Source organism: Panicum virgatum, chromosome 5K, assembly GCF_016808335.1.
Source record: "Panicum virgatum strain AP13 chromosome 5K, P.virgatum_v5, whole genome shotgun sequence".
In the NCBI taxonomy this organism is placed as follows: Eukaryota; Viridiplantae; Streptophyta; class Magnoliopsida; order Poales; family Poaceae; genus Panicum; species Panicum virgatum.
In genome coordinates, this window is record NC_053140.1 from 10,003,901 (window position 1) to 10,017,485 (window position 13,585).

At 47.8% G+C, this 13,585-nt stretch overlaps 1 protein-coding gene and 1 pseudogene across 1 annotated transcript; one reads left to right on the forward strand and one right to left on the reverse strand.

The window, feature by feature from the left end:
- The first annotated feature begins 2,340 nt into the window (after positions 1-2,340).
- LOC120706201 lies at positions 2,341-4,196 on the forward strand. The gene is made up of 3 exons (XM_039990789.1): positions 2,341-3,149; positions 3,265-3,534; positions 3,660-4,196. Exons 1-2 carry the CDS (start codon positions 2,341-2,343, stop codon positions 3,509-3,511), a joined length of 1,056 nt encoding a protein of 351 aa, XP_039846723.1. The 3' UTR covers positions 3,512-3,534; positions 3,660-4,196.
- Positions 4,197-8,375: 4,179 nt separating this feature from the next.
- On the reverse strand, positions 8,376-12,959 carry LOC120706200 (annotated as a pseudogene).
- Positions 12,960-13,585: the final 626 nt, after the last annotated feature.

The window sequence follows — 13,585 nt, forward strand, 5'->3', positions numbered from 1 at the left end:
GCAGGTGAAGGAAGCTTCGTCTTCTGAGGTACCGCAGAAAAAGGGACCAGTACGTACATATAGTGATTCTTTGGAAAAGCCTCGTAGTGAATCCCTAGCCACTCACCAAAGGAAGTGTTTAAGGGCTTTGCAAACCCGGGCGACATGGGAAACACGAATTGTGGGTAAAGTGTACAACCTCTGCAGAGTGTAAAACTAACCGGTTAGCCGTGCTCACGGTCAAGAGCGGCTCGGACCCTCACATGATAATTGAACTTGAAGTTGATCTAAATCGATGTTCTAATTTATGGTTATTGTTGTTTATCTTTATTTATGGTTATCTCGTGGGTTTAATGGTATATACTTATATCTAGATAATGCTTGCTAATAAAATATGATCAACTAAAATTGCTGAGTGCAGTTAAACCGTGTCAGCTATTCCTTGAATTAGCATTGCATATATTATAGTTGTTTCCCTGCCACTTGTTGAGTACCAACCATAAGTGTACTCACCCTTGCATACTTGCTGCTCAGAGCGTAATATCAATTGTCCGGAGTTTCCAGAAGACTTCGAGGATTTCTAGGCGTATGTCTCCCAGTCATCTGCCTGTGCTGAAGAAGTTTCCGCTGCTACTCTATAGACGTTTATTTATTCGCTTAAGACATTCGGTTTTGTAATAAAGTCTTTTATACTCTCTTTACGCTTGCACTAGTTGTGATATTCACTTTATGGTTAATCATATGTGTGTAAACTGATCCTGGCGCACATATGAGATGCATTCGGTTTGCCTTCATAAACCGGGTGTGACATCGAAGTCTTCTCCGCGATGCCGCCGTGTGGATGAAGCTCCGGTCCGCGGTTTTGGAGGGTCCGCGAAACTCGGGTAGGTGGCCGGTTTTGAGAAAACCGCCAAAACTCCACGCGCGGGAAGATTCCCGCCTCCACGCCGTGGCCCTAGACGCCGTTCCCGCCTCGGCCTTCTGACGGCCCTAAACGTCGCCCGACGCCCATCACCTCCTCGCCCGCAGCGAGGCCCTAGACGCCGTCGACGCCCGTCGCCTCCGTCAGTCCCGAGACCGACGCCCGTGCCTCCACGACTTGGCGTCTTCAACCGCCGTCCGCCTCCTTAGTTTTGTGGCGCAAACCAAGAAACCCGCCTTCTGTCGCCGCTTGCGCCCTCGATCTAGGAGTGAACGCCACAGCTGCCGCCCGACACGAGCTCCGGTCCCGACTGCCCTTCACCGTCCACCGCACGGTCCATCGGCCACAGCACCTCCACGGCAGCTCTCTGTCGACACTTGACGCCCGTGTACCTGCAATCCAAAGACCAAGCGCACGATCACACCGCACGGTTGACAATTCACTCATCACAAGCAGGATAGAGTACTCAACATTTCTCAATGGACCAATGAGGATGACTTTGCAAACGTGGTCATGCACATGGTTGCCGGTAAAGATTTTGTGGGGAATATCAAGGTGGTAATTGAAGAGAACGGCTATCCCACGCCAGCCTGCCTGGCAATACTAAAGATTACTTGCGAAATGGTTATACTATTGATGCAACACCATGACTACCTCAAAGAGTTTAAGGAGAAAAAGATCATCGATGCAATGTCTGAGGCCGCTGAGACCATGGCTGGGCTTGAGAGCTGCATGCTATTCTCTGGCGTGAAACATGACTGCTATGGGGTAGCGGTGGAACCCCTCTATTCTGTTCTCGTGGGAAAAGCACAAAAGCTTTGTCAGTAATACCAGCTCGTTCAAGTCAGTGTCGTGTCAGAGTTTTGTTCAAATAAGTTGTGCTCATGTTGAGCGCGTTCTGTTAGGCGCCTGATGCATGCTTCGTCTATGCAGAGGCCGAGTCTTTATGTTCTGTTAGAGTCCGTAGCGCACGGCATGGCGTCCGGCCGTGGGATGGCGCGGCAAGCTCAGAGGACTTGGCGTGCGTGAGTTCGTGGTCATTGTGGCCAACGGATAAGCTGTAAGATCTTCTATTTGTGCAAGCTAGAGTCAGAAAACGCTGCGCTTGTTGAGCAGCACAAGTCCAATATTTTCGTGTGCGCACGCGTAATGTTTCAGTGGGGTTTTAATTTTATCGACCACAATGGGCATCATCATCGCTTGGCGTCGCCGCTAGGCCACACTGCCATTGGGGAGCAGCGGCAACAGCAAAGCGGATTTCCCACACCCCCATGCGACCACACGGGTTATCTGGACGGCCAGAACACATCCGTGCTCCAAGATTTGTGCACCGTCTGGTCCATAGCACAAGCTGTGGCAAAGGCGGGGGCCCATTCTGCTACGGCGTCAGGAAGGGTATAGATGGAAATGTACACAACTGCTGTTCAAACTGGAGGCGTATGGGGTATGGTCCAAAGCAGGTCCATGCCCAGATTTTAATTGGTAGCCATGGGGACTCCGAGATCTCGGAAGATGCAACAAACCAGAGCAATGGAGTGGAGCGGAAGCCACCAAAATGTCCCAGAAATCTTGCCGCCGCCACCACATCAAGTGCCGTCGCCGGTAGGAGGTCCCGCCCAGGCATCCGTCCAGGCAGCATTTCCGCCGGCAGTTCCGGTTGCGTGCTTCATCTACCATTCTCTTTTCAAGACCTGCTTCATGGGGTCACTTCTGGGGCAGTAGCTGTGCCCACAGTCCAGCAAGAAATATTGATGCAAGAGAGCGTAGATGTAGGGGTACAGTCTGAATACACAGTGGTACAGTCTGAAAACACAGGGGAAACTGATGGTCTTTCAAGCTCATCTGAAGGAAATCGGAGAGGTGACAGTGTTGATGATGGGTACATACAGAGTTGCGAAGAGGATTTATGTGAGGATGAGACAAAGGATGGAACTGATTGTGATGGTTGTGGTGAAGATGATTCAGATGAGGATGAAACAAGCCATGGAACACATGGATCCAACGTGGATGGGGAAGAGGATGACAGTCTTCAAAAAGGTATGATAACTATACCGAGTGAAAAGGATATGAAGCTGATTGACTGGGATAGGTTCTACAGCACTGGAGATTTGGTGAAGAAAACAAATGCTGTTGTAGTCGAGAATGATGCAACTGGAACAACGAACAATGAAATTGTTTCAGCTCCAATCACTACCATGGACCCCAATAGCTTGGCACATCAAAGAGAACAGACAGCGTGGAAGAAAAGGTCTGGGCTTTTGCAATTGAATTTTTTTGTTCCCAAAAATAGACCGATGCTCTTTGCATTTGAACATAAATGTGATTCGAACACTAAACCCACCTTGATGTACATTGTTTTACAGGAGAAGGGTTCAAGATGGTGCCATGCGGGCAAATTTTAGGAAACCTTCTGGTATTGGTGCAGTTGAGAGGGCGATGAGGAAGTATTGCGACAACAAAGAGGGTCATGTATTTGAACCATATGTTGGCATCACATTTGACTCTGAAGCAGAAGCATTTGAGTTCTACAATCTGTACTCATGGGAAGTTGGGTTTGGCGTTAGAAAAGGAAGCATGGAAAGGAACAAAGGCAGTGTTACCAAACAATGAGGGAGATTGTTTGCCACAGACAGGTAAATGTTTATTCCACAAAACTAAGTTGCCATAAGATTGTATGGTCATTGATGTAAACTTATATACAAAGTTTAGAGTAACCTAAACTAACTTTTTTTTACTATGATCTGCTTCAAATGTACAGGGCTTTGATAAGAACAAAAGCAAAGACCAATGGATGTAACTGTCGGGCAATGATACGTCTCCATCGCACTGATGACGATGGTTGGTTCATATCAAAGGTTGTGAAAGATCACAACCACCAGCTTTCAGCAACAGATGCAGAAAAAAGGGAGTGGGGTTCCCATAGCAAGATAGATCAGACAGTGAGGGACATGATAAAGTACTTATGTGAGAATAACATCACACTAAGCAAGGTACATTGCATTATGGGAAGCTTATTTGGTAGAAGGTCGTTGCGGACTATATGTGCACAAATAGCACGTGAACAAAGGGATGATGACATTAGGAAAACATTGGAGCTATTTAGGAAGATGCGGGCTGAAGACCCGGGATTTCAGTTGAGTGTAGACCTTGATGAGAAAGACCAGATTGAAACATTGATCTGGGCATCAGGAAGGAGTCGAAGTAATTACAGTTGTTTTGGTAATGTGGTGACATTTGACACCACCTACAGCACAAACCTATACAAGATGCCATTCGGATTATTTGTGGGTGTAAACAACCACTTCCAAAGCTCCATATTTGCAAGGGTACTGATGCGTGATGAAAAGGCTGAGAGCTTCAAATGGGTATTCAAGGAGTTCTTGGCACTAATGGGTGGGGTGCAGCCGCAGACAATACTGACAGGTATGTTTTGCTGCTGGACACTAGGTATTTGATTTGTCAGTTAATTTTGCAAACCACCGGTTGTATTTTATTTATTCATGTGTTTTTAGATCAATGCAAGGCGATGGAGATTGCTATCAATGCAATAATGCCAGGGATTACACATCTTTGGTGCAAATGGCATGTGTTTAAGGATGCAAGGATAGAGCTAGGCCCATTTTACAGGAAGAATGCAGCTTTTCAGGATGAGTTCCACAAGGTTATTACTGAGATGTACACTGTTGATGAATTTGAAAATGCTTGGGGTCAGATGGTGGAAAAGTATGGGCTGAAAGATCATCACTACATGGTGAAGGCTTATGACGAGAAGAAAAAGTGGGCAAAGGCGTATAACAAAGGGAAGTTTTGTGCACGAATGACAAGCACACAAAGGTCAGAGAGTGCAAACCATATGTTGAAAGGGGTTGTCCCAAGGAATTCATCAATGAATAGGTTTGTAGAAATTTGAACAAGCTACTCTATACAATGTACACGGAGGAGGAGAAGGCAGAGCACGACACAAAACAGGTGAGTTTTTTAGCACTACAGTGTGCGGAAAAACATTCTTTTTTGTATGGTTTAGTTATGCAGTTCAGGACTAAAAAAGTTAAGCTGGTCTGTGTTGCAGGAGGCACGCATTAAGAAAAGGTTGTGGCCTGTAGAAAGGCATGCATTACAGATATATACAAGCAAGGTGTATGACTTGTTCTGTGAGGAGATTGACAAATCTAAAAGTTATGATGTGTTACCAAACAGTGACTTCACAATGTTCACAGTGAGGCACACAGCTGCTGAATATGTGGAGAGGTACAAAAGGTCTGAATTTGAAGTAATAAAAGTAAATGGTGGAGAATCTAGAAGGAAGGGATTACCTTTGAGACACGGGAGCTGCGGTCAGCCTCGGAGTTAATGCCTTGTTTCGGTGGGGAGAGACACAGGCCCACCATCTCTTCATGCAGCATGTCCCCCGGTAACTCCAGGCCACCAGATGCGGATGACTAGCTGCAAGGCGAAAATGTGAGATCAGCGCAGAACTTCACCGTGGCGCACGGGGACACCGGGGGCTGTTTCCGGCTTCCGTCCATGGCAGCGCCAACCACTAGAGAAGGAAAGGGAAAGCTGAGGAACAATGGGGAAATGAGCTGGAGAAGAAGAGAGCAGCGAGAGGAAGGAGAGAGAGCAGCTAGAGAAAGGAGAGAGCCAGCTGCAGCCTGCTGCACTGAGCATGGTCAATAATTGGAGCAGCAGTGCCACATTTCCCATTCCCAAACTGCCCTCACCGGTCAATACCCGCAGGACTGAAACCACCCAATGAATGTCCACCAAACCACAACCATGCCGGGTCCACAATCCACGATCTGACGGCCCAGATGACCCATGTGTGCACATATACATGCGGGTCTGCTTTTCCGGCGGCAACAGCGGCAGCCTTGTGATCCATCGGGTCACAAAGGAGATCAGCGGCGGCGGCGGCGGCTTCTCTAGATCGCGTTGAGCATTGGCCCCTACGACTACGTCGAGGACCGTATGGCACTTGAGGTCATCGCAAAAGCTGTAACGGCGGAGACGATCGCGAGCATGGGACGCGATCAGAACCATGTACGTCAGCATTGACGTGTGCAAAAGTCGAAGGCGAACACGCTCCAGCGCGAGTTCGACGCGCTGAAGTTCTGCGACAGCAAGTCCGTGGATGACTTTGGCATCCGCATCAACAAGATTGCGCATCAGCTCATGGTCCCCAACAATGCATGCACCGATTGAGGAGGAGATCGTCCGCAAGTTTCTGCAGGCTCTCCCGGCAAGGTACACTCAAATCACCATGTTGATCGAGACACTCCTCGAACTAAATGAGGTGTCTTACGAGGAGCTGATCGGTCGGCTGAAGTCAGGAGTGCTTGAGTATATTTAGTAGCTGATCGGTCGGCTGAAGTCAGGAGTGCTAGAGTATATTTGGTCGTTGCAGATATACGTATCATATATTTTACTGCCATATGTATTTGGGGGAGCCTCTTGCCCCCAAAGTCTCAGTATTCTTAGAGCTGAGCCGTGCAGGTCATCTTGGATTATCTTTTCGTGTGGAACTTGACGAGAGATGTGCAGCTGGTGGATGACCGAGGGAAGGACGAGACAAGGGGTCTGGGTTTAGCCTCAACTCCATTGAAGAGTTCTTGAATAGCTGAAAAGGCTTCAATTGGTAAACCACCCTTCATATCACCATTCAGTGTTACTGTTGGAGCTCTTGTGGGATTTCACAAAACAGCACCTACATTCTCAAAATCGTGTTAGTGATCCATTTTAGTCCAGGGCAATTTCAAAGTATGTGCATCAATTTTTACCTCTGCTTTAAAATTCCTTGGGTACCGCTCTTTTCAACCCCAAAGTATATCCACATCATCGCTATTCAGCATCAATACATTTGTGTCGGTGTCCGGACCTCGCGGTCTAGCACCAACTAGTAATGATGCTGCGTGTCCCAGTCCCTAGATGGTTGATGCAAGAAGAAACACAATGACACCAGATTTATCTTGGTTCCGGCCGACGAGACCGTACGTCCAGCAGAGAGGGGAGCACTGTATTATCTTGCACCGGGGTTCTTGTAGTAGGGGGTACAAGCTTGAGCGAGAGAGAGAGAAGCTCCCAAGCCTCTAGATGCGCTAGAGTTGATTGAGGCAAGTGCCAATATGTGAGGAGAGGCGAGTGCGAGTGGCTGTCTGCGTATGTCCGCCTGTCCGCATCCGTGTTCCCGTCCCTCCTTTTATAGATTCAAGGAGGGAAGGGTTACATGTGTGGGAGATCTCTAGATTCATTCTCTTCTCCCTGAATCGAGGGAGAACAGTTGAGGGGCCCTAGCGCTGGGCACTGTGGAGCATGGCGTCGGGTGTGGTCGTTGTCCTTGGGAACCCTTTGACTGTGCTCGGGGCGTGTCCTTGTCCCATGGCGCCAGTCGGCGGCGTGGCGATTGCTGTAGAGGTGCGCTGTGCTCTGCGTTGACGAGGCGAGGCGTCGAGGGTGCTGCCGAGGGTGGCTCCATTACAGTCAAAGGCCGTAATGCGTTCGAGGGTTGCCGCCCATGCCCGTCGAGGGTCCTGCAGGGGAAAAGAGTACAAGGAGCAGGTGGCACAGTGGCGGGGCAGTGTCAGACATGTCCGCACAGCGTTCCGCTGATCCACACCGCACCGAGAATAGCGGCACAGTAATCGGAGTAGGCGGACAGGACGGCGGTCACGTCCGGTGTGCGGCGTGGTGGCTGACGCCGTCTGACCCCCGCTCCATGCCGCGGAGTGGTTAGCAGTAAATGAGCCGGTCCCATCAGGTGGTTGGGACGCAGCTCCAGTCTGCCGAGGGGGGTCTCGAATGAGGCGGAGTTTTCCCCCGCGCCGAGGCTCTGCGGAGGGCTCGGCTGAGGGTGCCTCGGGCGAGGCGGAGATTGCTTGCGCTTTGAGGGGCCTCGGTGTGGAGCCCTCAAGCGAGACGGAGTTTGCTCCACGGCAGGTGAGGCCTCGGAAGGGCCGTACCGTGGTGTTGGGCCGTGGGCCGAGTGTGCATTTGGGCCTTTTACACTGGGAGAGGATTTGGGGCCAAGTGCTTGTTTGTGTTTTGTATTTTCTTAGGGCGTTTTAGTGCCCCTAATTATGGTACCCGACAATTTGAATGTATAAAAGCAGTATTGCACACTATCCGGAACATCAAACTTCCTTCTCTGGATCAAGATCGAGATGGAGGAACATCAAACTTCCTTCTCTGGATCAAGATCGAGATGTACACACTCCAGAACAATATCTCCCTGGACTAGACACTGTATATCAATTTTTATTACATCACAATCCTCCTACACAATATGATTCCTCAATGATGTCAACCGAAAATAGAGTCATAGAAAGCAACTTAATTGTTCATGTTGAATTCCACGTACCACCTACCTGCCGATAGTGCCGCAGATAAGGATGTAAATGGGTACCCAATGATGTTTTATGGGTCAACTAAATAATTACGATGGCATGCCATTCTAATTCGTTTCTCCTCCTAAATTAATTACGCATATACTATCCTAATTCATTTTATCAAAGTTTTGGATCCACCCATTGACCCAAAATAAATATAACTTGCATCCATAGCCGCAGAGATTTCTTCTTTGGCATGAAAAAAAATCATGCATGTTAGCCATGCTACCATTCTTCCCAAGAAGATTTCACCCAAAAATGCGGACTAATGGCCTGCATCCATTATCAGAATCAAAACTTGGAATGGCTCGAAGAATCAGGCAATCCAAAGAGAGTGCTCTTTCCATCGGAGGCCACTCCGGAGAGATATTTCTTCTGGCTACATACTGCATGTAACGGAGCTGAGATGGCATTGGATTGAGTGCAGAAAAGAGTTGTAGGAACCCTTTAGGTGCCTCACGGTAAATAATGTCCAGAGTTTTATGCTCAGCACCGTGCAATTTCTTGTATATGAGAAGACAAGATAACAAAAAAGCCAACAATGGCCAGGTCCCTCTTTCACAATGGAGTAATATAATGTTCTTATTGTTCCCACTAGATAACCAGTGCTCACAAACACGAAGGAAATGCTGAATAAGAGATAAAGGAAGCACAGGGCAGCCTTCAAAATGACGTGGGTAATCAATGACTGGAATGTTATATTCACGCAGTATATCAGCAAACTGGCTTCTCTTATCTCCATCTCTAAAATTAATCGCCAGGAATGAGGATTCTACATGTTCCTCATGCAACTCCGTTAGAATCTCATTTAAATAGACTGGACACATTCCCTGAGGCAAAACTTCAGTGCTGAAGCATGAATCAAAAACTGTACAATGCCAAAAGATATGATCAGTTGAAGCAATCATAAATAATAAACCGATCTAAGAAGTGATCAATATAGGAAAACTCTCTATGCATACCATAGATCCTGTCAATAAACTCCAGTAGTCCATCAGGAGGCCTCTTGTAGAAGAATCTACTAAGCAGTGACATTTCATGGGAATGAAGAAATGTTGTGACAACTGCTCAGGATTTAAGTGTTTTCTCACAGCACTGCAAAAGTAAATCAATTTCAGAAGAACCATCTATAAGGTGTAAGCATCTGATTATCATTTCTAAAAATTGGAATGAAGTATGTCTGGTTAATCACTTTAACTATCAGATGTAGAAGATGATGATCATATCTAAACATTGGAGTGGAGTATGTCTGGTTAGTCATCTTGACAATAGAGGTCCAATTAGTCAACTCCTATAGGTCCATTATGTTACTTAAAACAGCACTCAGGCTACTGATTCAGAAAAAACCACACAGTCCAAGTCTCATCACCATGGATTGTGACACCACACATTTCTAAGCAGGGATGTAGCCATGTCAGCCAATAGTGCTGTTTCCATTATGACGACAACTTAAAACATCTAGGTACAAGCCAACTCCAGAACCAGAGCTGCACAATCCAAACGTGAAAAAGAGTCCAGAACTGCCAGTTTACATGTATGCTACAACAACAACATAGCCTTTTTTCCCAAGCAAGTTGAGGTAGGATAGAGATGAAACCCGAAAGAAATAAGTTCAAAGTTCAGGCACATTGATAGCTAGTCTCCAAGCGCTCCTATCCAAAGCTATCTCTTTAGAGATATTCCAATCCTTAAGGTCTCTCTTAACCGACTCATCTCACGTCAGTTTAGGTCTACCTCTACCCCTCTTTACATTATCGACCCGCTCAAGAACCCCATTACGCACCGGCGCCTCAGGAGGCCTTCGTTGAACATGTCCAAACCATCTCAGCCGATGCTGGATAAGTTTCTCCTCAATTGGTGCCACCCCGACCCTATCCCGAATAACTTCGTTCCGGACTCTATCCCTCCTTGTGTGCCCGCAAAACCACCGCAACATCCGCATCTCTGCTACACTCAGTTGCTGGACATGTCGCCTTTTTGTAGGCCAACATTCAGCACTGTATAACATCGCCGGACGAATTGTTGTTCTATAGAATTTGTCTTTTAGCTTTTGTGGCACCCTCTTGTCACAAAGGATGCCAGAAGATTGCCGACATTTCAACCAGCCAGCTGAAATTCTATGCCTAACATCTTCATCAATGTCGCCATCCTTTTGTAGCACCGATCCTAAATACCGAAAAGTATCCTTCTGGACCACCACTTGCTCATCTAGACTAACGTCTCCCCCCTCATGCCTAGTCGCGCTAAAATCGCACATCATGTACTCGGTCTTGGTCCTACAAAGTCTGAACCCTTTCGACTCTAACGTGCGTCTCCACAGCTCTAACTTCCTATTAACCCCTGCCCTACTCTCGTCAACTAGCACCACATCATCAGCAAAGAGCATACACCAAGGGATCTCACCTTGTATATCCCTTGTGACCTCATCCATCACTAAAACAAATAAATAAGGGCTCAATGCTGACCCCTGGTGTAGGCCTATGTTAATAGAAAAGTCAGTGGTGTTGCCATCATATGTCCGGACAAACGTCGTCCCATCCTTGTACATATCCTTAATGAGGGTAATGTACTTAGTTGGGACTTTGTGCTTCTCCAAAACCCACCACATGACATTTCTCGGTACTTTGTCATATGCCTTCTCAAGGTCAATGAAGACCATGTGCAAGTCTTTCTTCTACTCCCTATATCTCTCCATCAATTGTCGTATTAAGAAAATCACCTCCATGGTTGACCTTCCAGGCATGAACCCAAATTGGTTTTGGGCCACACTTGTCACTCTTCTTAGGCGATGCTCGATAACCCTCTCCCAAAGCTTCATCGTATGGCTCATCAGCTTAATTCCACGGTAGTTAGTACAACTTTGAACATCGCCCTTGTTTTTTAAGATAGGTACTAATATACTTCTCCTCCATTCTTCCGGCATCTTGTTTGATCGAAAAATGAGATTAAAAAGCTTAGTTAACCATACTATAGCTCTATCTCCTAGGCATCTCCACACCTCAATGGGAATACCATCAGGACACATCGCTTTACCTCCCTTCATCCTCTTCAAAGCCTCCCCGATCTCTACCTCCTGAATTCTCCTCACAAAATGTCTGTTGGTATCGTCAAAAGAGTCATTTAACTCAAGGGTAGGGCTCTCACTCTCCCCATTAAACAACTTGTCGAAGTACTCTCTCCATCTATCCATGATCTCCTCATCTTTCACTAGCAGTCGATCTGTCCCATCCTTAATGCATTTGATTTGGTTGATGTCCCTTGTCTTCCGCTCGCGGATCCTAGCCATCCTATAAATGTCATTCTCCCCTTCTTTCGTGCCTAGCCGCTGATACAGGTCATCATACGCCTTACCTTTTGCTACACTCACAGCTCACTTTGCAACCCTCTTCGCTAATTTATAGCCCTCGATGTTGGCTGCACTCTTGTCAAGGTGGAGGCGCTTGAAACAATCCTTCTCCTTAATAGCCCTTTGCACCTCGTCGTTCCACCACCAGGTGTCTTTCCCCTCCTGTTTGCCTCCCCTACTCACGCCAAACACCTCTGAGACCACCTTCCGAACACATGTTGCCATCTTTAGCCACATGTCATCTGCGTCTTCTCCTTCTTCCCAAGGCAACTCACTTAGCATCCTTTCCTTAAACGCTTGTGCCGCTTCCCCTCTAAGCTTCCACCACTTTGTTCTCGCAATCTTAGCACGTTTGTCCCGGTGGACACGTACTCGAAGACGAAAATCCGCCACCACACGTATATTCTAAAACTGTACCTTCCGGCATCCGTCCACCTGTTACCAACCACCCCTCTCACATGAGTGTTCAGTGTCGCTGTCAAGAAAATTAGACTTAGTTATGAGTGTTCAGTGTTGCTGCCAAGCAAATTAGACGAAATACTAATGGAACTTCCAGCGAAGTCCCTCTATTGATGCCTTGTTCCAGTGCAGTGGCGCACTTGGTCGGGCATGGGGATTCAGTTGAACCCCCAAAACATGTCGGAAAATAAACTACACCAGCAGCTTAATGGGTACCGATAAGTCATATGGCGTCAACCAATGTCGATCTCACGCACTAAATAAGAACTGAATCGAACCCGCCAACCAAACCACGGCGCAGCGCACGAATCCACGGCTAAGTGAACGAGTGGGTAGAGACTGATGCGCGAGCCAAGGCAACTCTTAGGATACGCGAGTCCATCCAGGCGAGCTTCAGGATTACTTACCCGCAAAAATGACACGAAACCAATCCACACCCGTGCGGATCTCTCCCCTCCGCTGGGTCGAGCGAGGAGCGCCGCCGCCGCGCCGCAGCAGACCGGAAGCGGCTGAGAGGGAGGGGGCCCGGGGCGCGGCGCCTAGAGCCCGAGAAGCCTAGGGTTTGGAGCAGTAGCGGAGGGGGAAAATTTTGAGCTGGGGAGTGTGATTTTTCCCTCCGCTTCGCTTCTCTCTTGGCGTTGTGTTGTGCGGCGCAGCAAACTTTGAATCGGGGCAACGACGAGACAAGGGATCTGGGGTTTGGCGTTTGGTCGGTTTCGTTTTCGTTTTTGGGCTCGTGGATGGGACGAGGCTCCGCTGCAGTTACGTCCCCCGCAGTTGAGTCACTGCGTGTGGGGCCTGCACGCAGTGGGGCCCACGTGGCAGTGACCCAACTGCAGGGGACGTTACTGCAGCGGATCCGGTTCCTCGTGGATGGGGGTGGAAGCGGTGGAGGGCGCGTCCGGGCGGGCCCGCGTGGCGGCGGGTGCGGCGGCGCCGAGGGTTTTTCAGCTGGTGACGGACTGACGGGTGGGTGGTGGAGCGGTGGGTGTGGGGCGGCATCGGGCTCCGAACGTCGGAGCGGACTGTGCTTTTCAGTTTGTTGGACGCCGGCGATGCGGCCGAGCTCGATCGGATGTCGGGATGTGGCTGTGTCCTGTCATTTTTCCTAGTGAAATAAACTCTCGCGAAGTTGACATGGCAAAGCACTAGAAAAAAAATAGGAGTTTCTCTTTTTATTATGAAAAACAGAAAATAGAAATTTCAAATTGTGATAACTTGTGGTAGCTGAGAGCAGCCACATTACGTTGCTTGATCTCATATAGAGATAGAAACCGTAGGAATTAAAGATTAGATTTTCCTTAACGCTTAAAGATTATATTTTCATATTTATCTCCTAAGTGGATAGAATATTGACTTGGTAGAAGAATTTATCCGGACTGATGAGGGGTGGAAGAAATGGTTGGGTAAAACTCTCATGTTTTATTATAAGATGGCTCCATGATACTTTCGCTTCCATTCTGAACATTGCTATAGAAGATAGGATGAATCATGTTA